We start from the raw sequence: 26232 nt of genomic DNA, 5'->3' as shown, positions 1-26232 counted from the left end.
GATGCCTTGCTTCGTATTACACTGAGAAAATACAACCTATTTGAAAAGAACTTCCTTATGTTCCCACTTCCAAATTTACCAGCTGGCCTGCAGTGTACCTGGCCACACTGTCTTCCTCCTGAAACATCAGTGAGTTGTCCATACAGCTATCTAAGGCCATCCCCTCACTTGTGCCCCAGATCCCACCCCCACTGTCTACTCCTGTGTCTCCTCTCCTGCCTCACCAACATTTCCTGCCCAATTAAATAATTCCTATCACAGGGGCGCCTGGGTGGCTCAGTCGGTTAAGCGTCCGACTTCAGCTCAGGTCATGATCTCACGGTCTGTGGGTTCGAGCCCCGCGTCGGGCTCTGTGCTGACAGCTCAGAGCCTGGAGCCTGCTTCCGATTCTGTGTCTCCCTCTCTCTCTGACCCTCCCCCACTCGCACTCTGTCTCTGTCTCTCTCAAAAATCAATCAATAAATAAAAACGTTAAAAGACATCATGAACTTAACACACCCCAAATCACACATCTAATATCCCCTCTATCAAAATGCTTCTCTCAGTCTTCCCCCAGTTTCTCCAGTTTCAGTAAAGACAAGCTCTGTTCCACCACTGACCCTGGCCAAAACCCTGAAATCATTCTCAACTCCTCTTCCTCAATCCCACATCACACATCCAATCCACCAGCAAAATCGTTTTGATTTGTGTCTTCACAATGTATCTAGAATTTGACTACTTCTCACAGCCTCCACCATTACCCTTGTCCGAGTTACCATTAATTCTCACCTGGATTACAGTAGTAGCTTCTTACCAAATTCTGCTTAAAAGTCCAAGTAATAGAAGGACTGAGAAATGTCCAGTGGAGTTGGCAATGTGGGTAACCTTGACAGGACTGCTTTCACTAGAAAGCCTGATAGAACCTCCAGTCTATAGTGTAATCCTACATGCTCCTTGTTGATTCTGTAATAACTCACCAAGGAAATTCCCATTTCAGAGCCTTTGCATGCTCTTCCTTCTGCCTGGACCATCCTTCCTTCCCTCCAGACGGTCATATCTGGAATACCTGCTCTTTCTCCTGAATTGAGGTTTCTGTTAAAATGCCAGTTTCTGAGAGATTTCATATCAGCCTATTTAAAATAGCACCTCCCACTCTCTATTCCCTTTTATTTTCTTCATTGTATTTGGCACTCTCTGAATATTTCTGTCTCTCTCCTTCTCCCCTACACACACTAGAATGTAAGTTCTATGAGGGCAGAGACTTTGTTTTGTTCTGCACTGTACACCCTGCCTGGCAAATGTCTGCCGAACGAATAAATGACCTTCGTCTCAAACTCACAGAATTACTACCAAGAAATGGAAGCATATTCGACTTCAAGACCTCCAAGTATGACCCTCCGGGATCCAGGAATGTGGGCATGCAGCCTCTTGACCTCTCCTAGCCGTCCCCTTCTTAGAAGACATACGGTAGCACTTCCGCCCTCGCTCAAACCTCGCTCAAATCTCCGAAAGGGAGGGGCGGAGGGTTTGTGTCATCAGCCTGCGCCCGCCTGCCCCGCGACGTGCCGGCGGCTGGCGCAGCCCTCCGCTCGCCCGGCCTCCCCCTCCCTGGTTCCGCGCTCTGGTTCCGCCATGGAATCCAACAAGGATGAAGCCGAGCGCTGTATTAGCATCGCCCTCAAGGCCATCCAGAGCAACCAGCCCGACCGGGCACTCCGCTTCCTGGAGAAGGCGCAGCGGCTGTACCCGACGCCGCGAGTTCGCGGTGAGTGTGAGCTGCCGGAGAGACAGAGGGGACATTAGAACTGATGGGGGGAATACGGGAACGGACCGAGGGGAGCAGTTGGAGGAGGGGGAGGGGTGGCGAGGCGCGGCTACGCCTGCGCACTGAGACGCGCGGTGGCCGCTGGGAGGTGTAGTCTTTCGCTCCCACCCCTCTCCGGGACGCTGAACACCTGATGGCTGGGGCGGCCGCGACTTCAGCTTTCCGGGGGCTTGTGGAACCCTCTGAGATTTGGAGTTCCCGAGGATGAAAGGCGCTGGCGGGCGGGGGGAAAGGAACTTACCTGGAGGCGAAATCGAACTACTTTTCCCAAGGGGCCATTCGGTGGCCCAGGGCCGGTTGCCGGCCTGGGAAATATTATAGTTTAGGAAAATAAACATAACTCCTTTGACGGAGAGAATGCGTTCGAAGAGAGGGAAAGAAGACTGCCGACGTTCGGAAGGCCTGGAAAGGCGTCTCCGGGCGAGGGCCTGGGAACACTGTCCCGAAACCAGAGCCTGCCTTTTTCTCCCAGTCCACACCACCGCCTTGGACTGTCCGCCCTGAGAGCGGGCCCCCTCACTCCTGGAGCCTCTTCACCCGCCTGTGAGATTCGGGGCTTGTCGGAGACACTGGTCTTGCCACCCCGCCCACCCTGGCCCCCAAGAGTCCATCTGTGGCCGCCGAATGGACGGCTGGACAGCACAAGACTACTAAGTGTCCCCCGGCTGAGGCTTCCAAACCCGGGAGGGATTAGTGAAGTTGTCCCAACTACTCAGCATCTCACTCTACCCAGGAACCCTCTTTTTTTTTTTTAACCTAAGACTTCAAAGAAGTTTTTCTTAATACAAGCTGGAGGAGGGGCGCCTGGGTGGCTTGGTTGGTTAAGCGTCCGACTTCGGCTCAGGTCATGATCTCACGGTCAGTGAGTTCGAGCCCCGCGTCGGGCTCTGTGCTGACAGCTCAGAGCCCGGAGCCTGTGTCAGATTCTGTGACTCCCTCTCTCTCTGTTCCTCCCCTGTCTCAAAAATAAATAAAACGTTAAAAAAAAAAAAAATACAAGCTGGAGGAGAGAAGGAGGTAGTCCATTAAAGATACGGTTTCGTGCCAGCAGTTACCACGCAGTAAACCGTCTGGCACATAACGGGTGCTCAGAATCAGAAGACCTGAGTTCTTATCCTGACTGCTACCATGTGATCTTTCTGAGCTTGGGTTTCCTTATCTGGAAAATCAGAAGCTTGGTGCAGACAATATGAATAACAATAATACCATAGGGCTTCTCTGTTTAGAAAGCTCTTTCGAGGGGCGCCTGTCTGACCCAGTCCGTAGAGCATGCGACTCTTGATCTGGGGGTTGTAAGTTCAAGCCCCCGTTGGGTGTGGAGATTACTTTAAAAAAATAAAATGTTCAGAGGCGCCTGGGTGGCTCAGTCGGTTAAGCAGGTTAAGCCTCCAATTTTGGCTGAGGTCGTGATCTTACAGTTCGTGGGTTCAAGCCTGCTTAGGGCTCTGTGCTGACAGCTCAGAGCCTGGAGCCTGCATCAGATTCTTTGTCACCCTCTCTCTCTGCCCCTCCTCTGCTTGCGCTCTGTCTCTCTGTCTCTTTCAAAAATAAATAAACAGTAAAAAAAAAATTTTATTAAAAAGATAAAATCCTTAAAAACAAAAAGAAAGAAAGCTCTTTCCAACGAATTTTCTCACTTCACCCTGCCCTATCAGGGAGGCGGAGCAAAGATCATTATCTTTGTTCTATAGATAAGGAAATCTCTCAGAGGCAAGGGACTTGCCCACGATTACACAGCTAGAAATTGGAAAGTCCTGTGACTGTATAAATGTTTAATAGAGGAGTGAAATGAAAAAGCAGCAGTCAGCCTCGTAGCCTTCCTTGCCTGCATTTGGAATTGAGAAAGGGGAACACTGGCAGAAGAGGCCACCTGGAATGCTTGAATTTTCCTCCCTCCTGACTACAGGTTGATCTTTGGCCTGTTTGCCTTCTCTTGGAGAGAGTTTTAGTCTGTATTTGCCAGGACTCCTGAGGTCACCTGCTCAAGAAACTTCCTACTGAAATAAATCACACTGTGTAAGAGAGGTGCGTGGTGGTGAGGGCGCATGAGCTCTCAGAATCCTGTCCGACGCTGGATGCTTCTGGAGCCTCAGAACCAGGCAGCCAAGAAAGGATGGTAACAATATGGCCTGTGGAGATCTTCCTGTCAGCAGCTTCCTGGGCCAGTTCAGGGGCTTGGACGGATATCCTTCCTGGCGCTCAAGAAATGGAATTTGCTCAAGCAGAATCATCACCTGCTGCACAGTTGTCATATTCTCATTATTCTGGAGAGACTATGCCTCATACCTCTCTGTAAACTTCACCTTGCACCGTCCACAGCCCTGTATTCAGCTGATAAGGACCTGGGGTTAACTTAGGCCTGGAATGGAGAGATCTTGGTTAAAAAAATATTAGATAGCTGCCTACACATGCTGTTTGAGGTTTGAGTTCATTCCAGGCACTTGTTCAATGCAAAAGACTTTTTTTTTTTTAAGTTTATTTTATTTTTGAGAGCAAGTACATGCGAGTGGGGGAGGGGCGGGGGGAGGGGACGAATCCCAAGCGGGCTCCACAGGCTGTCAGCGCCCCAAGTGTCCAACTTTTGATTTCGGCTCAGGTCATGATCTCACGGTTCATGGGTTCAAGCCCTGCATCAGGCTCAGTGCTGTCAGTGCAGAGCCTGCTTTGGTTCCTCTGTCTCCCTCTCTTTCTGCTCCCTCCATTGCTCTCTCTCTCTCTCAAAAATAAACATTAAAAAAAAAAAAAAAGAGTCAGACACTTAACCAACTAAGCCACCCAGACACTCTGCAACAGACATTTTTTGTTTTATTTGCAAAGTCTTCTGCTTGGTGCTAAGTGGTATGGCAGGACTGGTAAGACATCATCCTTCACCTCAAGGAGCCTACAGTGTAGTAAAGGAGACAAAGTTATAGAAAAAATAATACCGCGGTTAAAGAAAAATTAAGCACAGCGTTAGATGCCAAGGACTTAAGGATGGACAGGAAAGATCCAGTCCTCGCCCTCCATGAGTTCAGTCCGGTGACGTGGAGGGAAGTGCTGGGGTTGGATCCCTGAATGTGAAATTACAAGCAGTAGGGTGAGTGAGTGAGTCCTTACTAGGACTTAAAAATAATGGTAGATGACCGTGAGGGAAGGTGTCAGGGAGCAGGACAGAGGCAGCATTTAAACTGCACTTGGAGGAAGGGAGGAGATTTGGAGAAGAACCTACTGGGGAAAAGACATGGAGGCTGGAGGCTGGGGGAGGACTGGGTGTAGCAAGACTTGGAGGCTGTGGAGGTGGTAATTTGAATAGAGAGGATTAAGGCTGGCAAGGAGGATGGGGTCAGGTTGTGGAAATCCTTTCCTGCCAGACCAGGGTATTCACTTTATTCTGTAGTTGGTGAAAAGACCACTGAAGATTCTGATAGCAGGAATAAGATAAGGGTACCGTTCTGAGAAGAGAACGACGAGAAGGGTTAATGAAAGGGAAGAGAGACCCAAGGCAGAAACCAATTGGGAGGGCATTCATCGCACTCTGTATTTCAGGAGCTCTGAGCACCTGAGGTAAGGCATCCCGGATGAGGATAGGGTCATCAGAGAGGAGGTACCGAGCCTTGTGTGAGAGACGTGTGCTGAGGAGAACTGGGGACACAGAATCCAAGTCTGTGTGGCCAGGGAGAAAGTAAGGTTGAGGATGGTGAGTGGGAAGAGCTGGGCAGGGGGCAGGATGCCGGTGGATGTTCCGGAGGAGCTGTCAGCTGGGAGCTCAGGAGAGAGCCCCAGGTTCCAGCTCAGAGTCTGGTATTGTCATTTTGATGGAGCTCACTGGAGTGCTGCCTGGCTAGGGTCACTGTGTGAAAGTGTGGAACGCGTAGCGGGTGTTGCTGTAAGCACAGCCACGGGCCACATCTGGCCTCAGCCAGTGGGCAGAGACCAGGGAAGCAACAGAGTGAGATGGAGAACAAGGGGAGGAGGCAATCCCAGGAGCGGGCAGCCGCCAGGTGGCCCTGGAGTGGTGTGGCAGGGAGGTGGTGAGCTACACTGTCAGGCCTTGTGGGGAAAGGGCGAGTCGAGAAATGAGAGGGGAAGGATCGAGAGCATGGGTGGAAGGTTGGTCTTAGAGAAGTGAAAGAACAGACAGAGGGAAGGGTAGGGTGAAAGGAAGTCCAGAGCAACCTTAAAGGGTGGAGGGGCCTCACAGTGAAAAGGCCATGAAGGGATTTCAAACTCGTGCTGCAGGAGGTGGGCCCAAGGGCTGGACACTTGTACTGTGGAATAGTAGCTGGGCCCTAAGCCTAGAGGTCCTAGGGCAGGGCTAGTGGGACCAGTCTCTTTCTGGGAGCCCACTTGGCATCGCCTTTGCCTGAGGCTTAGCAACGCTGGTGGAAAGTACCATGTTTTTCAGGGAGCCAGTGAGAACATCCTCAGTTTCCCCAGCACACAAAGAGAGGGTTGGCTTGGATGGTCTCGCAGCTTAGGCTGCCTAAGGGTCTAGGAAATGACTGACTGTGGGTCCAGGCGAAATCAGGAAGGCCAAGCCACTAAGGCCAGCATGTGGGGCAGGGAAAGATTGGTTGCTTTCACGGTGTTAGGGTGAGAGACAGTCTGGTACTGGCGAGGTCCGGGGTGGGGTTGTCCGTTCGGGTCAGTCGGCCTTCATGAGCCCTGCTGTGCGCTCAACCCTTCCATTCACCGAATTTCACTGAATCTTATTTATGCCTCAAAGCAACCCTACGAGGGCAGGGATCAGGCCTTCACTGACGATTCGATGACATGGTAAGTAGCAAAGGAACCAGACTGTCCAGCTCCACTCCCAGGCCATTGCCCTCTGCTGGCCTCCCTTTCCCGAACCACTTTGAGCACTACAGGAACAGAGAGAGGGCCTGGGAATAAAATGAACAGTAACAGATAACAATATTTACTGAGTGTTGTGCTAAGTCTCTTATATGCATTTGCTCATTTACTCTTGCAGCTCTCGTGAGGGAGAGACAGTTTTACATGAAGAAGCTAAATCAGCTTGTCCAAGATGACCCTGGTAGCAGGTGTCAGAGCCACAGCTTTGCCCCTCCAGTCTGGGTTGGAGGAGTGACCACTGCTGCTGACTTTGGCCATAGAAATGCTCTCACCTCTGCCTCAGCTGCCACTTCTCCCACCGCAGCTCTGGTTTCTTCCTCCAAGTTCCAGGCTTTTTAGATGTCTGCCAGCTTGATGGCAAGGGGCAGAGTCAGGATTGGAACCCAGCTTTGTCTGTCTAACTCCGGAGCTGCGTTAAGCTGCTGTGTCATACTCTTTTGTGACATTTGCCTGTCAGCCCCTGTGCCATGAGGGATGTAACAGTGAGTCAGAATGAGGCAGTCACATCCCACAGGTCTGGCAGATGGGGTGTCCAGGCCATGAGAGAGACCTACTTGTCAGCAACCAACAATCTTGAATTGCCAACTCAAGCAGAAACCTTCTGTGTGACCCAGAGCACATCCATTCCCCTTTGGGCTCTCTTCTGCAGTGTAAAGAAATTAGAGTGGCTGACTCCATGTAACTGCCCTAAAAAGTTTCCAGAATCTTCCCTGAGAAATACTAGAGTGAGTCCATCTCCTGGTTAATGCTCTTGTGTATCTATAGCAATTGAATGGTTGGTCATATTCTCCTTAGGGTATATCAGCACAGCCTGGACCACTGGGGCTTCCAGAGAAACTGATATAAACAAATTCTTTTTTTTTTTTAAGTTTATTTATTTATTTTTGAGAGAGAAAGGCATGCAGAAAGAGAGGGAGGCCGAGAATCCCAAGCAGGCTCTGCACTGTCAATGCAGAGCCTGAGGTGGGGCTCGAACTCATAAACCGTGAGATCATGACCTGAGTCGAGATCAAGAGTCAGATGCTTAACCGACTGAGCCCCCCAGGAGCCCCTGAAAGAAGTTCTTTAAACGCCCTCAAAATCCAGCAAACTAGCTCCCCTTCTTCCCCATCTTCATCAGCATCTCTTCGTCTTTTGCTTTTTCTTCCTTTGCCATTCGCTTGGTATGGACCTGGCATCTGGGACAGCCTGAAATCTCATGGTTACGGTTGGGTCCAAAGCCTGCCAGGTGCTGAGACTTAGCCTTCCTAAGCCCTGGAGCTCCCTGGCCCCCCCAGCTTGGGTCGCCTCCCTGGCCAGGCATCAGCCTGTGTCATAAATCAGCAGCTACTCAGTTTTGAATTTTTACTCTGTCAGTTTCTGTGCCAGGTGCTTACAAATGGTATTTTATCCTTGTTACACCCATTATCCTCATATCCCTTAGGAAACAGGTTCAAACAGATTTTATAGATCGGCCAGGGCCATACTGCTAGGAATGACTGAGCTGAGATTTGAACACAGTTCTTTCTGAATTTAACTTCTCTTTATTTGGAAGGACTGTGCTGGAGAGGGCTCCCCATGCCAGCCTCATGCGGTCCAGGATAGCACAGTTAAGAACATGGTTCTGGGAGCTGGACATCCAGGCGTTTTAAGTGCTGACTGCCCAGCTTGTGCAGCCACGGGCCAATGGATCAAACACACAGCTCCTTCTTTAACTTTTCTTTTTTAATGATTATTTATTTTGGACAGAGAGAGAGCGAGCACACGCGTGCGTAGGGGAGGGGCAAAGAGAGAGGAAACACAGAATCCGAAGCAGGCTCTGGGCTCTGAACTGTCAGCACAGAGCCTAATGCGGGTCTGGAACCCACAAACCGTGAGATCACGACCTGAGACAGCTCCTTCTTTATCGTGGGGATGGTGGTAATAAGACCTACTTCTGAGGCCATTGTCAAGATTAAATGAACTAGTAGAGGCAGAGCCTGGGCCTGCCTAACACATAGTGAGCACTCATTACAGTTACTCTTCTCAGTACATACCCTTGGAGTTTGCTACAGGAGTCCTTCACATCCCTCCTGCGAGGCAAGCTTGACTGTCAGCTCCCGACCCAGTGAGATCCTGTGAGTTTGCTGCACCTAAGACAGCAGTGGCTCAGGGCACAGTGGTCCACTTGAGTCCCAGTGTTCTGCTCCCAGCGAGCCCTGCCCCAGGCCCCTCGTGTGAGACCCAGGTGCATTGCGTTAGGGGGTGTCTAACACCCAGCACAGTGCCTTGAGCCCAGCAGGCTCCTGGCGTGTTTGAAAGAAGCTGGGGACCAGCCGAGGGCACTGCTGTCCTTCCTCAGCACAGTGTCCTGGGTCTCTGCAGAGGTCCAGGTGCCTGGCTTCTCAGGGCACTGTACCCCAGGCATGACTGGGGTTTCCAGAACTGATTTCGTGCGTGGAATCAATGGGTGCAGGGATTTGGGCTCTTTGTCACTGAGTCAGCAGGAACCACAGACTTGGGTTGGAGACACTGGGACCCTATCTGAGGATGATAGCTAATGCCCTGCATAGACTCTGAACATTGCGGTATGACGTTTGACATGGCCAGCCACTTGAAAAGCGTAAGGAATAGCAAGTAGCAGAGGAGAGGTCTTCATCCGAAGTCTCGTGCCGTCCCTGGCCCTGGAGCACATTCATTGCCCCTCTCCCCCTTCACAGCTAAGTGAAGGTCTCCAGAAGGCCTTTCCCCCCAGTCCCAGCAGAAACAGATGGTCCTGCCAAGTGTGGTCCCCACTGACATAGGCGGAGTACTTGCCTCTCTCTGCACTCAGCAGGGTCTGTGAAACATACCACTTTGGGATTTTTTTAAGCCTGAAGGGCTAATGGTTTGTTTTTATGGGGAGTTTTAAAATAACCCATACCCAGGGGTGCCTGGCTGGAACAGTCGGTAGAACATGCGACTCTTGTGGGGTTGTAAGTTTGAGCCCCACGTTGGGTATAGAGATTAATTAAAATAAAATCTTAAAAACAAAAAAAAGGATTTAAAATAACCCATACCCTGACAACTCATGAGAGCAGGTGGCTGTCCCACTAGCCCTCCCCCACCCCCTGCACCCCGCCCAGGCCCAAGCTGGGGAGGGAGCTACTGGCTTTGCTGGGAGAAGAAGCAGGTGGGATGTGGGCGGCCCTGGCCTCTCCCAGGACCAGGCAGGCCCTCAGCCACGGCATGTGGCTTTGCTGCAACGAGAGCCCTGAATGGTTTGTTTGCCTTGCACAGCCCTGATCGAGTCCCTCAACCAGAAACCACAGTCTACCAGTGACCATCCCCAACCCACAGACACCACCCACAGGAAAGCAGGTGGGGCCGAAGCCCCCGCGGCCAACGGAGAAGCTGGAGGAGGAGAGGGCACCAAAGGCTACACTGCGGAGCAAGTAGCAGCAGTGAAAAGGTAGAGGGGCCGGAGCCCAGTGCCACTGGCAACTTTTCAGATCTAGAGAAGGCTTCCTGCAGCGTGGCCCCCGCCTCACATCTGCCCGTGGTCTGGATGGGCCCTGGGAGGGTCCTGAGGATGGAGGAGGTCCAGCTGGGCGGGCCCACCGGCCCTGGGATACAGCGTGGGAATCAGGGCTCTGCTGTCCCCTCCCGCCAAGTCAGCCCACAGCAGAGGCTGGAAATGCTGACTCTGCCGCTGGCCAGGCGAGCCTGGCCTCTTTACATAGCTCTGTTGATCAGACAGAGATGGGGCGTGGGCTCCCCTTCCAGCTTCTCCCCCACCCCTAACAAAGACCCTTTCAGACCAGGGCCTGTGTGGCACAGAATGGAGACAGGAGACGGTTATCCCTCCAGGGCTTGGGCAGGCCCCACACACACATTGACAGTCCTTCTGAGGTGGCCTCCGGTGAAGGTGCTGTTAGCGAAGGGAAATGGTTCCTGGCCTGAAAGACTGCAGCTGCCCCCCTCTTAAATCCTAAGTGTATTCCAGGTGTTTCCACTGGGCCCTACCTAGCTCCCCGTTCCAGGTGGAGCTTACTGAGGCCCCCTTGCCCCCGAGGGACCTAGAGGAACTGACGGCCGAGCCCTACTGTGCGCCCATACTGCTCTCCCCCACCTCACCTCACGGCCCTGGGCCCTCTCTACCCCCTCCCCCAGGGTCAAGCAGTGTAAGGATTACTATGAGATCCTGGGGGTGAGCAGAGGGGCCTCCGATGAGGACCTGAAGAAGGCCTACCGCAAGCTGGCCCTCAAGTTCCACCCAGACAAGAACCACGCACCCGGCGCCACTGAAGCTTTCAAAGGTAAGCTAGCCTTGGTTTCCCGGTGCTTGGTGTTTTTCATCTCCTGTCCTTGGGAAGCAGTCAGTGGCCTTGGACCCACGTGCCCTGGGCTCAGGACCTGCTTCCTGGGAAGAAAGTCCTAGTAGCCACCTCTAGCATAGAGCCTCAGAGCTCAGGTAGCCTCCCCTTCCTCTTCGTTCCCCAGGGCTTACAGGAGGGGAGCTGAGGCAAGAGAGGACCGACCAGTGGCTTTTCCAAGGTCCCAGAGCAGTTGAGGGTCAGAAGCAGGCCTCCTGACTCACCTGTATGCACGTCCCCATCTTGGGATATTGCTACCGGTTTCCCTGTGCTGAGGGGCAAGGAAGCCTCAGGTCAGTGGGCTTGGGGCCCAGTGGCCTCCCCATCACCAGCAGCCACAGCCAGCCCTGCAGTGCACACACACTCACACATACACACTCACAGTGTGTGCCTACAAGGCAGTGACCGCAGCCAAGTAGGGAGCCCGTGGCAGAGCACACCCCTAAGACCTGGTGTGCTGTTTCCTAGGCCCCACCCCAGGTGCTGCATTCCAGGTGCTTGGGGTTGGTCCTGCTGCGTGTGGGTGTGGGGTACTGTGCAGGCGTCACCCCACTGCTGCCTGTCAGCCTGCCCCCGAGGGAGACGGTGAAGAGAAGCAGGGAGGCAGGGCAGCTGTGGTGAACGTTGCTCCAGCCCTGACTCCTGCCTGCAGCCCCGCAGGCACCAAGACGCCAGATCTGGCCCTGGGACCTTGTCACCATGGCAGGAGGGGGGGGATTCTCCTTCCTGCAAGGGTGGCACGTTTTGAAGCAGATGCAGCCGCTTTGACCCACTCCCTTGAGAGAGTGAGCCGCTTGAGAAGGAGCAAGAGACTCGGGAGGGCCCGGAGCAGGGTCCTTTGAGGCACGGGTTTCCCACCTGGGGAGCTTTTCCTGGGGAGGCCTTGGGGCCACGCCGAGGAACAGCAGCTGGGGCCTGGACCCCAGGGAAGAGAGGGCTCACCAGGCCACACTACGAACGGTGAAGTTTTGACTAGAACCTGGGGATCTGGCCCTTCCTGACAGTTGCTGTAGGAGTAAATAAGATAATGCCCATAAAGGGCCTGAGGCAGAGAAAAAGCTCGACCACTGTCAGGAGGTGGAGCACGAGGAGCCTGAGGGCTCATCTTCCGCCAGGCCCAGACCGCCCAGATCCACTAGAGGTATTCCTGCCTGCCCCCCTCCCGACACGGGCCCAACAGCCAAACTCCCCTCTGGCCCCAAGGTCTCCTTCCTAAGGCACCACTTGAGTACCTAAAAGGGAGCTATTGGCTGCCAGGGGCACCTCCACCTCCATGCCCACCGTCTCCAAGCCTGACTTCTGGCTCCTTTCTAGCTATCGGCACAGCATATGCGGTACTTAGTAACCCAGAGAAAAGGAAACAGTATGACCAGTTCGGTGACGACAAGAACCAGGCAGCGCGGCATGGCCACGGGCACGGGGACTTCCACCGCGGCTTTGAGGCCGATATCTCCCCCGAAGACCTCTTCAACATGTTCTTTGGCGGTGGCTTTCCGTCTAGTAAGTACCCCACCCCACCCCACCCCCTGCAGCCAGGTCTCCCTGGGGGTGATGGTGGGAGACTGGAAGACAGCCTCTCCCTTTTCCTGCAGCCCCACCCCCTGACTCAGTCCCTCTGACCTCCAGGTAACGTCCATGTCTACAGCAACGGCCGCATGCGCTATACCTACCAGCAGAGGCAGGACCGCAGGGAGAACCAGGGTGACGTGAGTGAGGAAGGCACCGGGAGAGCAGGGGGAGGGTGCCAAGCCCCACCCAGGGTGTGAGGCCTGAAGGGGGAGTGACATCCCCAGCTGTCTGTCCTCCGAGGGGCAGTGCCCCCACGGTTCTCAGCTAGGGAGCCATCTTGGTTCCCCCTTGCCATTCTACTGAGCGACACTAGAGGGAGCCACACTCCACGGTGCTGCCCAGAAGGAGTGGGGATTTGATGGCTTCTGTCAGGAAATGTAATGCAGAAACTTCTCCACCTACAGACAGGTTTGAGTGTGATTGGCCTTTGTGCAGTCCATTTGTTCATAAGGCCAAAGTGACATTTTCCAAGCAATGGGAAGTGAAACTTCACGAGAGAATTGTAAAGGATGACAAAGGTTGTTGAATCTTCTTCTTTTCGGCACTCTTAAAAAATGTATACAAAAGCTATAGCAAGACAATGCTTCAAAAACATTTTGAATGCCACGGGTTAAAGAACAGCTAGTGGACTAAAATTAAAATACTGCAGACAATTCCACAGCCTTTAAAATTATGACAGACAGAGGGGTTCCCTATTGCTCTTAGGTTTTTATCTATTCATTTTTTAAACTTAGTGTGTTTGTATTTAACATACGGAAGAGTTTTTTAAATTAGAATCTATCACACAGTGAACAAATTTGTTCGTATTTACAATTCTTTAACTGGCAGTTTTTAAATCGGTAATATAGTTATATGGTGCAAAATCCAAAAAAATATATGTATATAGTGAAAATTTCCCTCCAGCCCTGCCTACGGTTCTCATGGAGGAAGCCTCTTTAGCTCATTTTTTTTGTGTTCTCAGATAAGTAAATACATCCAGGCACCCTTTTCCTGTATTTAACACCAGTTGCTACTTTGTATTCCTCTGGGGAAACCGGCAGGTGGAGGAGCTTCTGTGTTTGGGGGGCCCGTGGGAGGGAAGCAGAGAGGAGTGTCGTGGCAGTTCGCAGCAGCTTCCTCCTGCCGCCCAGGCTCCTTTGTGCCAGGGAAGCTGGTGGTGATTGCGGCCTATGTCACACTCCCACCAGGTCCAGCTGAGTGACCATTGGTTCTTTCCTCCAGGGCGGGCTGGGGGTGTTTGTTCAGCTGATGCCCATCCTCATCCTGATCCTCGTGTCGGCGCTCAGCCAGCTCATGGTCTCCAGTCCCCCATACAGCCTGAGCCCAAGGCCGTGAGTACCCACCGCTAGGGATGGGGTGGTAGGCAGACAGGGACTTCGGATCCTCAACCCGCATCGGGTGCCTTCCTTCCTATCCTGCGGGGTCGTTGATCACAATGCGGAAATCTGGCTTAGAATCAAGGAAATACATTTGCCCTGTTGAGATTAGGTTCTTGATCTTTTTAGTATCCCAGTCCCCTAGGAAAATGCAATGAGAACTGCAGATCTCTTCCCTCAAACACTACACATGTACACAACTTTGCATATGATTTCACAGGCTTCATTACACTTCCCCCCATCTTATCTGCTGACCTTGAGATAAGAACCTGTGCTCTTAAGTTGTGGGTGGTGGGCCTTGGGGCCGTGGAAAGAACAGGGGTTCTAGAATCAGAACAAAGGTGGATTTGAATCCTAGATACTTTATTAACTAAGCAGCTGTGTGACCCTAGACAAGTTACATGACTTCTCTGAGCTTTGGTGTCCTCATCTGTGCAATGCGAATAACATCTATGTGCTTGTGGAAATGAAATGAGTCACAGACACTTAAAATGCCAGGTTTGGGGCACCTGGCTGGCTCAGTCGGTGGAGCATGAGACTCTTGATCTCAGAGTCTTGAGTTTGAACCCCATGTGAGGTATAGAGATTACTTTAAAATAAATAAGCAAAAGGTTTGTTTTTTGGTTTTTTGGTTTTTTTATGCCAGGCTCGATAGAAACGTTCAACAGTATTTGTTCAATGAATTTATGGTCTCAGCTGCCAGTAGTGAACTTGGGCAAGTTATTTGGCCTTTTAAGGCATCAGCTCCCCTCATTTATTTCCAGCATCTGGCACCACATCTGATACATAGTTACATAGTGGGTGCTCAGCTTCTATTGGTGGGAACCCTCTGTTCCCCCAAAGTGGCCTGGCCCTGTTTCGGAGCCTGGCAGCCTTCCTCTCGGCCACCAGGGGGCAGAGTCGGGTGGCTGGACCCACACCAGGCAACGTAGGCTCTCCGTGGCCTGTCGCCAGCCCTTCGCTCTGCAACTGGAGAGGCAGCAGAGGGCAGGTAGGGGCTGTTCCGCACCCCCCCCGGCACCCGAACTGTCTCCTGTCTGCTGCATGTCAAGACTCTGCCTACAGAGCCTGCGGGTGGAGCTGGAAGATAGGACCAAAAGCTGGAAGGACAGAGGTCCTTGGAGTCCTTGTGTCTTGTTGTTCCTAAGCCTCTTAACCCCAGATTGGGAGTTCCTGGGTAGGCAGGCAGGTCCTGGGCAACAATGAGCTTAGGGGAGGAATGTGGAAATGGAGGCACTGGGACCCCAACTCACACCCCTAATCAGAGGCAGAGCCCAGGCTCCCCTGCTGCACTGACCGGGGCCTCAAAAGGGTCTCCTCCCACAGGCCCCAGGTCAGCAGCGTGGTAAGCAGAGAGCCTGAGGAAGGGCTGGCCGTAGTCTGGACCACTTAGACAGGAGGGACACCCTGCCTTTCTTTCATACCCTCATTTTGGGTGCTGTGCGAGTTCCTCTCCAGTTTTGGAGGGAAGCCAGCCCTGTGGCCTGTGCGGTACCTCCTGTTGGGGGACCCTGTCTTCCTTAGAGCTGCCGTGGGGCTGGGGACCTGGGCCCACTTTGTGCCTGATGTATTTCCGGCCAGGTCGGTGGGCCACGTCCACAGGCGAGTCACTGACCACCTGAACGTCGTCTACTACGTGGCAGACACCTTCTCCAAGGAGTACACAGGCTCCAGCCTCAAAACAGTTGAACGGAATGTGGAAGACGACTATATCGCCAACCTCCGAAACAACTGCTGGAAGGAGAAGCAGCAGAGTGAGTGCGTGTGTGTTGCGGGGACAGAGCTTGAGCGCGGGGAAGGAGAAAGCCCTGCTCACCAGAGATTTGTGGACCCAGCGCCTGGCACTGCCTCGCACCAGCCACCTCCCAGCCAAAAATGGGACCCCACCCTGTTTCCTTGGGGCCGGGAGCCAGGGGCCACCTGGAGATTTCCTCCAGGTTCCCGTAAGTCACTTCCGTCAGCCTGAGTGTGGCTGCCAGAGGTAAGTGTGTTGAGATGGATTGGAGCATGTGTCCTGGCCACCTAGTGAATGGCCATCCAGCTGTATCTGTGGGACCCTAGGGAGGCCTAACCAGAATGACAGGTTCTTTCCTTGGCTGATCTCACCTAAGTCTGCAGAAAGGGGCCTCTGTTCTCTCCCAAGTTGGGACCATAGTCTGCTCTCCAGGGCCTTTCCTAAAGGGAGGCCAGCTCTGTGCCAGCTCTGGGGCCTGTAACAGTCTTCCTCCCACCCCCACAGGCTAGGCAAGTGCTCCAGTGACCCTTGGGGGATACCAGGTGTGCCCTAAACTCTGCCCCATTGCTTTGCAGAGGAAGGCTTGCTGTACCGGGCCCGCTACTTCGGTGACACAGATATGTACCACAAAGCACAGAAGATGGGCACCCCAAGCTGTAACCGACTGTCAGAGGTGCAGGCCTCCCTGCATGGATAGTCCTGGGCCAGCCACGCCACCGAGGTCCAAGTATGAGCCAGGGCCTCCTCTGCCCTGCAACTCCTGGCAGCTTTGGCCCTGGTCATAAGGCAGAGGAGGGTGGGAGGGAGAGAGGAAAATAGCCTGTCGATTATGGCACAGACTCCTTTTCCCCAGCCTGACCTCCAGCCTGCAGAGCTGGGGCAGCTCTAGGGTGTGCTCAGAAACCAAGGACTCGTTCAGGCTTCAGTGCTAACTGTCTACTGCCCCCTCCCAATTCCCTGGCTCTGGGAGCGTGGGGTGCCGGAGAATCAGGCAGAAGGGGGACCTCAAGGCCATGGCTAAGGGCCACCCCTGCCTCCCTGGTCTGAGCGAGCCACCAAGTCACCATGGCCCTTTCCCTAGGGCCAATAGACTATTGTCTGTGCTCTGGTATTTAGGCCACCAAGTATTACTGGTCCCAAGATAGCCCCCTCCACACACAGTCTCCACCTGACGGCAAGAAGAAACACGTGAGAGCCAGTGGGCTAAGATCCCATCCTCTTCCTCTGCCCTTCCAGGCAGGAGGAAATGGAACAAGATGGATGGGCAGCCCCACAGTAGGCCAGGGAGTGAGCCTACAGGCTGGGAGCGGGAGAGGCCCGTTGCCCTGACCACTGGCCCTCTGGTGGAATCAGAGGCACTCTCTCACGTACCAATGCACCTGGCAGCCTGGAAGCCGCAGGCATCCGGCCTGCCCGGGCACCTCACCTGTGGTCTGAGGAAGAGAACAGAAGGTCATGAGTTTACAGTTGAACGCAGAGCCTTTAGCACAGAAAGCGGGGAGATGGGGGGGGGAAATGCAAGTTGCTGGTAGCAGACTCCAGTCCTCCTTTACCCCTGCATGTGGGTAGTGAGCTCCGCTTCCAGCATTTGCCAGAGGGGACACACTGGACCCAGCCCAGAAGAATGTAGGCAGAGCCAGTAAAGGTTCTCTTCTGGATTGGTTACCTGCCCATCCATCCTCTGCCTGTGTCCCCTTCGGCAGGGGTCCAGCTGTGCTTGGAGGCCATCTGCTACGCCTCTGCGAGAGTGACAGAGTGCAGGAGGGAGACAGGTTGGGGCTGAGGTGGGCAGGACAGCAGCCAGGAGGTCGGCTTGTTTGTGCGGGCTGAGCTAGAGGCTCCAGGCCGCGGGACTGCCAGGCTAACTGTTACCACTCTCCTCCCCAGACCATGAAATCCCTGGAGAATTTTTGGTGACATGCACTGAGCCAAGGTGATGGACTGTATATTTAAGGAAAGACATAAAAAGAAAAAAAATTAAAGTGGAATTGGAGGCCGAACACCGCACACAACTGCCCTCTCTCTCACCCAGTAAATGCTGAAAGGCCTTAGGACAGGAAAACCTGCCACGGGGCTGCTTCCCTCCCTCCCAGGGCTGGCCGAGGCTCCACTTCGGCTGCTCCTAGGATACGGAAACCATGGCAACGAAAGTAGAATGTAAAACTTGCAGCAAATGTCTGTGGAAAGGGCTGGGGGAGGGGGCGCCCAACTGCCTTCCTCCCCCTCCCAGGAGCCACCACCAGTCACCTCTCCGTGGAAGCCAGTCAGAGGCGTTGGCCAAGGATAGGAGGAGGAGGAACAAGAACTCTCCATAGAATGTAATTTACAGAGCGTGCATATGTGTGTGTGTGTGTGTGTATATATATATCTATATCTATATATATCTATTTATATGTAAATAGCATATATAAAGATATATATATATATATATATAGTCTACTTTTTAAACTATGCAGGAATTTGATTAAGTTGTTTAGCTGATTTCTTCCCTGTTTTAGAAAATGAGGCGTGTTTGGGGAAGGCAGCCTGTTCCTTCAGCGGCTGGACATTATGCCACGGCTGACAGTGTAAGGAAAGTCGGGTCGTAGCTTTTAATGTTCCCCTCAAACCGAGCCTGCTTTTGGTGGCAGCAGTAATCATGATAGTGTAAGTCTGTAGAGAACTTGGAGGTTGCCAGCTTTATGGTGAAGCTGGAGGGGAGCAGGCTTCCAGGGGAGAAAGTGCCCCTAGGGCCAGGTACCATGTCAGTACTGAGTCATGGTGAGGCCCCTGGCAGCCTGCCGGTGGGAGGCCGCCCTCCTCAAGCTTTGGCCAGCTCAGGTGGGCTCTTAGTCCTGGAGCCCAGGAGCTCTCTGTCCCTCTGCCACAGAAAACAGGGTTAGAGAGGGGGACCGGGTTTTGCCTAGCCACCTGCCCCCCTCTTAGTCCCAAAGTGGGTTTTGCCTTATAGATGCCACAGGCCACGGCTCCGTTGTTGCCACTGGCTTTTCCCAAGTTATGCACCAAGGACTCCAGAAGGTTCTTCCTCCGAGAGTCAGCCAGGTGGTGCCCAAGACCCTGGGGCAGCAGCCGAATCCTGAAGAAAGTCCGGGCCTGTGGGCACCTCTGTCTCCGCCCTCCATGGACATGATGCCACCCGGCCTTCTGTTGCACTTTGGACAAAGGCTGCGCCTGAACCAGAAGGGTTTTCTTATACTCACCTTGATGTGAGGATTTTTCTCAAAACAGCAGTTGCTGCCAGGGGAAGGGAGGGAGGTTTTATTCCCACGGTTTATACTGGGCCTTTTGGAATTACTCTTTTTCCCGAATTTTCCTCTGGCAGTGGGTGTGTCATTGAGCCTGCCACCTTCCAAAGCCTTACTTCCCCAAGTTGCCAGCCAGGAGGTGATAACCATCCTCTCAGAGTTTCTCTTGGCTCTTTTCTTTTTTATTTTAAGTCCCACCCCCCCACCCTCCCCAGCCCCAACCAATGAACAAAGATTCTTGCTGGGAAAGGAAGCTTGGTAAAGAAATGTCAGATCTGGTTTTTGAACAAGATCCTGCCCTGTGATGCAGCAGCCACCCCGGCCCAGAGAGATGATAAGAAGTGGACGTGGGCAAGAGTACCCCCCCCCCCCCGCCGCCGCGGTGGCCCTGGTGCTCTGTCCCCACCACCCCTACCGTCTGATCTTGGTAGATGTCCCTAGGTGGGCTGACCCATGTGCAATAAGAACATAGATCCTAAAGGATCCCTTGAGAAGCTGTATTTCTTGAATTAGAATTCTAAAATTGTACATCTATAAATATATGTTTATTATGTGATTGGCCTTGGTGGGTCTGCGTTGAACAAGGGGGCTGAGGTGATGGGCCACAAACACCTGTTGCTACGGACACTGCCCAGCTCATACCACCTAGGAGTCTTTGGTGATGGTCCCGAATGTCCTCCTCACCCCTTGCCCCAGCCGACAGCCACTAAGGTCACAAGTGTTGTTCCAAGGCTGATTCCATCCAGGCAAAAGGTAAGGGGCTTAATCAGGCCAGGATCCTGGGGTTCCCTAATAACCTCTGGTTCCCCTTGTTTTGCTCCCTCTCCATCCCTGCTGTGAGTAAAATATTCAGAATCTCCCTCCTCCCCAGCCAGGAGCTAGAGCCCACTCCGGATCCAGAGCAGGGGGAAAGTTACAAGTTTCTTTCCATCCCTGGCTGCACAGTCTTCCCAGACGTACTTCCCACACCACCCCACAGCCCGCCCTCCTCCCCCAGAAGGTTGGAAAAGTTAAAAAATGTGGCAGCCAGAGTAGAACTTTCTGTGAATGGAGCTGCAGATCTGCCGGGGCCTCCCAGAGACAGGGCCCGGCAGCCCTGACTGGCGGCCCGAGGCCCCACCCGCTACTGCTCCAGCCAAAGACAGGCAGGCTGCCCGGTGGTGCCACTGCAGCCTGGGAGCTCATTGGCTGCCCCTGCCCGGGGTCACCACAGCCTGCCCTGCCTCGTCCTGCGAGCTGCCACTTGTTAGCTGCAGTTGGCAGAGGCAAATGCCAGCCACCCCCATTTACTCGTCCCATCCCCCTACCCGCAGCGTGCAGCTCAGGGAGCCAGCAGGGGCGGGACGGACTCTGTCCGACTGTTTGCTGCAAAAAAGAGCCTTTGACAAGTGTCCCCACCCACTGTCAGGTGGCAAAACGAGCCACTAGTTCACCCGAGCTCCCGGGATCTGCCGGCTTATCTCCACGTCCCAGACTGCCCCCAAGTTTCTAGAAGGGAGCTGCTCCTGGAGCAAGGAGCACCCGCCCTGCCCCAACTGTAATCTCCTCACCCTGAGTTGCCAGGCAAAGTCACCTGGCTGTCTAGGGCAGGTTCACAGGCAGCAGTGCCAAGACTCCGGTAAATAGACTGTTGACACAGTCTCGGCTCCGGAGCAACTCAGAATCCTTACCAGATGTCACACCTTGTGATCTGGGCGAGTCAGCCCAGCCCCCAGCAGGAAACAAGCTTTGGGGAGGGAAGGTGATGCCCAAGGGTCCCCATGAAACTTTGCATGTCCTTGGGGTCTGTGTAGCAAAGCAATCATTCTGCAAACATTTGCTGAACTTGAATTCATGATTCTCAACAACATTGGCCCTACTCGTGCCAAGCTGAGTGGCAGGAGACATGTCCAGAAGGGTGAAAAAGGGAGGAAGCCACACCAGGGAAAATGGGACTTAACCTGAGGGGCCGGAGCTGGGGGCTGGGGCTGAGTCTCCCGCAGGGGCAGGTGCGCTCTCTCCCAGCAGTTACAAATGTGACACCACCACCACCCCATCCCACCCCTGCTGCTACCACTGCAGACTTCTCTGAGTTGGCATCACCCCCAGGAGACAACATAATAGATCGGTTGGTGGGTATCAGCGTGGACCCCACAGCCCAGCTGCTGGGGGCTGAATCCCTTTACTATTACCTGGGTGGCCCTGGGCAAGCCACTTAACCTCCCTCTGCCTCAGTTTCCTCATCTTCAAAATGAGAGTCATAAAATCACCTACTGCACTGGGTTGTGGTGAGGAGTAAAAGGGCCATCACCGGTGCAACACTTAAAATGGCGTCGGGGACATGGGAAGCTCTAAGTGTCACATGCCCTTAGATGACAAAGACTACAGCACTAGCTCAAGTCCCATTCCAGGCACGGAAACCACAAAGGTGGCAACGGGGCAGGGGGATGAGCTGAGGAACTGCACCGTGAAGGAGGTGGGAGTACAGCAGGGCTGGGGGCAGAGTGGGCTCTCTGGCCAGAAGGGACAGTGTGAGCAAAGTCCCGGAGCTGGCAAGGCACGAAGTGATCACACTCTAGGAACAATACATAGGCCAGGCCCCCGATCCACAATTGTCATCTGCTCCACCGGGAATGAACGAACAAAAGAAACAGAGACCTCGTGCTTCCCACACTGTGGTTGTCCCCTGTCCGCTCAGTTACGCATTTGACAAGCATTCCTAACATTTCCGGGTGCTGGGCCCTCCTCTCCAGGAGGCCCACAGGAACAAACCAACCCTGTAAGGCTAGCCATGACGGAGGGGGTGGTGGGAGTGGGGGCAGGGGACTGGCAAAGTTGGAGGCCTAGGCTGTGCCCTCACTGTCACCCGCTCCCCCACCCCGGCCTCTCACGGAGGGATGTTTCCCTAGGAACAAGGCCTAGGCCTCCTGTCACTTGTATAGACCCACAGCTGTTTGGTAGGAAATAAAGATCCGGGGCCCAGACACAACAAAGGGTGTGAGAAAGGCACTCTACTCTCTAGAACCCCCTCACCAAGCAGCCCCCCGCCCCCAGAGCACAAGAGTTGAGGCTTTGCTTGGGAGGAGAGTGGGGGCCTGACAGCCACACCGTGTCCACCCTTACCCCCTCTTCTCCTTCCATAGTTTGGTCCAGGGAGGGCAGGAACGTCCATCCATCTCTGGCTGGGCTTACCCTCGGGGACGGGCAGGGTACAGTTCCTAGTGGAATTGGTGCTGGTGAAGGCAAGTAGGCTCAGGGCCTTCAAGGACTCTGGTCAGCAGCCCCACTTCCATAACTGGATTCTTGCCATTTTTCTGATGGACACAGTGAGGGAGCCCAAGAGACAGATGTCTGAGCAGCACGTGGTCTCCTTTTACAGATGGGGGCAATGGAGGTCAGAAGGAGGGCGTGCGGCCCTGTGCTGGCTCCGCGTGGCCTGCGGGGCCCTCATGCTCTGACCCCGCTGCCTGTGGAGCCTCCATTCACCCTCCCTGACATGCTGCCCCGGTTCCTTCTGCCCACAGCCTGCCCGCTGCTCCTCCACCCCACCTCCTCTGGGAGGCCTGCCATGTTCCCGCGGCCGGGCCCCCGCCCTCTCACGCCGTCTCTCCAGAGGTGTTTGTGCAGCTCTCGGACAAAGGCTTTGCAGCCTGGAGAGGCAAAGGCCTGTCAGGCGCCTGTCCGTCTCATTCAGCGCTGCAACCCCGGGCACAGTGGGGCCTCCACGAACACGGCTGAGGGAAGACAGGGGGCCCCTGGGCACGCACACGCCTTTCTCATGGCCACCGTCGCCCATCCCTCCACTGCTTCCTCCAACCCACCGACACTGCTCAGGGTCACCCTGTAGGCAGCTCTGCAGCCATAAACCTGCATACGGAACTAGGGACCCTTCTCCAAGACCTGAGAGGGCTCAAGTGAGGCGTGCCCATCTGCCTAGAGGGACCTGCATCCAGCTGGCCGGTGCTGGAAGGTAAACCAGTCTTGCAGGATAAGCACCGAGTAGGGCCTCTATCCACTTTCTGGGGGAAGCAGAGGCCTGCTGAACATGCCCTGTGTCTGTCTCCCTCAGTAAAGACGGGCGTACCAGGGGCTGCTGGGAGAACGGCAAACAGTGCTCATCCCCGAGGGGACCTCTGAAGCAGCCACCACCCCATGGGGAGTAGAGGATGCCCTCCTGCACTTAGGCCTGTGCCAGTGGCACCACCCATTCCTGGGCTCAGACCCAATTCTGTCACTTTGCTGCCTCGGTACTGCCCTGGCCACAGGCCTCAGGGTCACCACTGGCAGGCTTCGCTACCCGCTGACCACCTGCCCATGGCTATGTGGGCAACAACGGTTTCGGTGGCGTCCAGGCTGTGAGCCCCAGGCTTCAAGTGGCACATGGGTGGTGCTCAGGCTGCCTCCGTTCGGGCAACTGTGGGCCTCAGTCTCCCTCCAGACCCTTTCTCGGCACTAAAGCAACAGGGCACAAAGTTTAGAAATCAGGTTTCAAGCCTCAGCTAGAAAGGACATTTGCATCATTTTCCATTTGTATCACTTAAATCTTTTTGTTATCATTTTGAAATTAGACACAATTTGATAAAATTATTACCATCCTCCTGCAGACCTCACCGGTTTCGTCCCTAATGTCGGCTCCTGTCAACCGTGGAATCTTGGACTTGCTAACCTAACTGGGCTGGGCTTGGTACAAATAGGCCAACCCAGGGGCCGGGGTCCCTGCCGGACCCAGCCTTACCCCAGGATCCCAGGACTTGAGCCCAGCTCACAGCCAGCCTAGGGTGCCCGTCCGTGGCAGGACTGGATTCAGGCCACGGGATGGAGTTGCATGACCCACATCTGTTCATATTATTAGCACCGGAGCCGGCTGGCCGAGCCTGTAACACAATTCGAGGAACTGTTGACTGGTCTCGTGTTTCCAGCCCAGTTGGCCAGAGGGACACATGGAGTGCTGGGCAGAGGGGCCTCTGGCTGTCCCCCTCCCCCCATGTGCCCGTTGTCAGGAGAGCCAGAGAAGACTGTTTGTCCCTCTCGGGTGCTGCTGAGGTCATTGTGGGCACTGCCTCCCACCAAGGGGTCCCTGGACAACCCCAGGTCAGCGGCCTGGCCGCTGTACCTGTTTGTGCCGTCTCAGCTTGTGAGACCTGGCCTCCCTGCCTCCCCCTGCCCTCCTTGCCCCTCTCTGAAGCAGGGAAGACATGAGTCGGTGGTTAGCTGGGAAGAATGCCTGCCCTAGACCCCCAGGGTTAGGAAGATTGCCCTCTTTCCTGGCTTCCTTATAGATTCCTACCGCCTTGTTCTGTTGCCGGTTCCTGCAGGTGCCGGCATCCCAGGGTAAGAGCCTGGTGAAAGGACCGGGGCTCCTGGCTAGGCACCCAGCTCTGCACCTCCAGGCGACGGGGTCTCGAGCCAGTTTCAGTAAGATCCCTAAGCCCTTGCCCTCATCTGTCAAATGGGAATCTTAGACTTGTCCTGCAGGCTGGGAGATGGGGGGGGGGCACATGAGAAGAGGTATGTGGACGTCCTTCACAAGCCCAGAACTGCCCCCCAAAAGCTTGCCTGTGGCATAGAACGTTTTATTCCTGTAACTTCCCTAAGGGACAAGGGGCCTCTGGCGCCACTGAACTCAGTGACAAGGGCTGAGACACCTCTGTGTCAGCAGGAACCAGAAGTTAGAGAATATGAAGATTCCTACACTTGATAGAAGGTGCCAGAAGGTGCTGGGCTTGCAATCTAATTACTGGGCAGCCTGGGGAGGGAAACAAGACATCCTTGCCCTTGAGCCACCACTAATAGAGTGTTGGAGAGGGCAGGCACCCTCAAGAGGGGTTCTCAAACTGTGTCCCCTCAAGCCCCCGGGCCCCTAAGTGTGCAAGGGGAGGGGGGAAGGGGCATGCTGTCCCAGCCCCACCCATGTTTCAATCACCCACAGTTATTTCTTCGTTTAGGTCAGTTAGAACTTTGACTGGAGAAGAGGTCCCCCTATGAAAGCAAATATTCAAAAACCAGGGAACTAATCTAACCCCACAATTTCACCGAAGAGGAAACTGAGGCCCAGAAAAGAGAAGTAGCTTGCTAAGGTTGCTCAGCTCAGTGGTCCCAGAGCGGCTGCCTGGGCCACTCACCCCCCGGGTCTGTGGACAAAGAGCCCCCACCCTGAGGATGAAGTGGACAACGACAAAGTGGTGGGGGGGGGGGGGGGTGTGCCCCTGTCAAGGTCAGGGCCTCAGCCTCAGCTCCCCTGATATGACCCCAGAGGTAAGACCTCAAGGGCCAGGAGCCATGTTGTCCCAAGGCAGGCAGCCCAGATGCTGATCTGGGATGACAGGAGGGCAAAGTCGTCTTCTGCCCCCTCCCTGAGCAATCAAGAGCTTTGCAAATTGTTAGCCCCAGCAAGGCCTCTCCAGCTAACTAACTACCTCAGCCCTCGCTTTCCAGTTTGCTGCCCAGCACCCCCGGCATCATCTCAGATTCCTCACTGCAAGTATTGGAGGAGGGCAGATGGGTATCCCTCTGCCCCCTTTTACAGGTGGAGACACTGAGGCACTGGCAGTAAGCGGGCCTGGAACCAATCCTCCCTGATGCAAACCTTGTGCTCTCGTCTTTATTTCCTGCTCCTCCAGCATCTCTCCCCAGCCCCTGCCCTTGCTGCGTAGCTGCCCCCCTCCCCACAAAGCATCTCTGCTTACCCTAGCACCCAACCGGGTGCTGACTGGCCCACCCTTCCCCTCACTGGCTTTAGCAAGGACAGCCAGCCCAACCACTGGTCTCTCAGTCAGCCCAGAGCTCCTAGCCTAGCTCCTGTCCTGTGCTCTCCCTCAGCCAGAGAGAGGGCACAGGACAGGAACATGGCCCTCCAACCTAGTGCTACCCAAACAGGCTCCCCACATCTGCCCTTTCCCTAAGGTACAGCCTACAGTTCAGCACCCGGGTGACCAGGCAGTGCAGGATTCTCCTGGTTAGCACTGAAAATCCTAGGTTCCAAGAAATTCCTCAGACATGGGCAGTCTGGGACAACTGGTCACCTTACTCAGCACACACAAATGCAGGGCCATCATGCCTTCTCCTTCCCCCTCCCCCTGAACAGGGTCTTCCTTGTTTCAGCAGCTCTGGTCTCTGCTAAGGCTAATGGGTAGGACCACAGTCAGTCCCTTCAAGCTCTCTGGCCCCTTCAGACTGAGCTGGGGACTACCATGGGCCCAGAGTATGGTCAGAGGCCTAGAGTCTGCTAGGAGGTAAACAGAGGCTCTATGACCTGTTGGAGGCCCCATCCTGCCCTAGGCCCTGTGAGATAAGTAGCAGAGAGAGCCCAAGAAAGGCCTAGTGGGATCCTGGGCCCTAGTCCCAACCCAGCTTTATCCTCAAGCTGGGGAGAACACCA

At 54.3% G+C, this 26232-nt stretch overlaps 1 protein-coding gene across 4 annotated transcripts; it reads left to right on the top strand.

Moving 5' to 3' along the window:
• The first annotated feature begins 1516 nt into the window (after nucleotides 1–1516).
• Nucleotides 1517–19431, top strand: DNAJB12 (DnaJ heat shock protein family (Hsp40) member B12). 4 transcript variants are annotated; one of them, XR_008416720.1, is made up of 10 exons: nucleotides 1518–1744; nucleotides 9875–10046; nucleotides 10748–10893; nucleotides 12265–12450; nucleotides 12577–12656; nucleotides 13741–13850; nucleotides 15477–15649; nucleotides 16206–16303; nucleotides 17518–17948; nucleotides 18581–19431. XR_008416720.1 is itself a non-coding variant. In XM_019444484.2 (9 exons), exons 1-9 carry the CDS (start codon nucleotides 1612–1614, stop codon nucleotides 17545–17547), a joined length of 1128 nt encoding a protein of 375 aa, XP_019300029.1. In that variant the 5' UTR covers nucleotides 1517–1611; the 3' UTR covers nucleotides 17548–19431. The 4 variants fall into 4 exon arrangements, 3 of the variants coding, with proteins under 3 accessions (XP_019300029.1, XP_019300031.1, XP_019300030.1); XM_019444484.2 differs by having other exon boundaries at nucleotides 1517–1744; nucleotides 17518–19431; XM_019444486.2 differs by having other exon boundaries at nucleotides 16206–16351; nucleotides 17518–19431.
• Nucleotides 19432–26232: the final 6801 nt, after the last annotated feature.

The sequence above is a fragment of the Panthera pardus genome, unplaced genomic scaffold (assembly GCF_024362965.1).
Source record: "Panthera pardus isolate Hobbes unplaced genomic scaffold, ASM2436296v1 HiC_scaffold_22, whole genome shotgun sequence".
Taxonomy (NCBI): Eukaryota; Metazoa; Chordata; class Mammalia; order Carnivora; family Felidae; genus Panthera; species Panthera pardus.
Note: the sequence above shows the minus strand (reverse complement) of the source record. Positions and strands in the feature narration are given on the sequence as shown.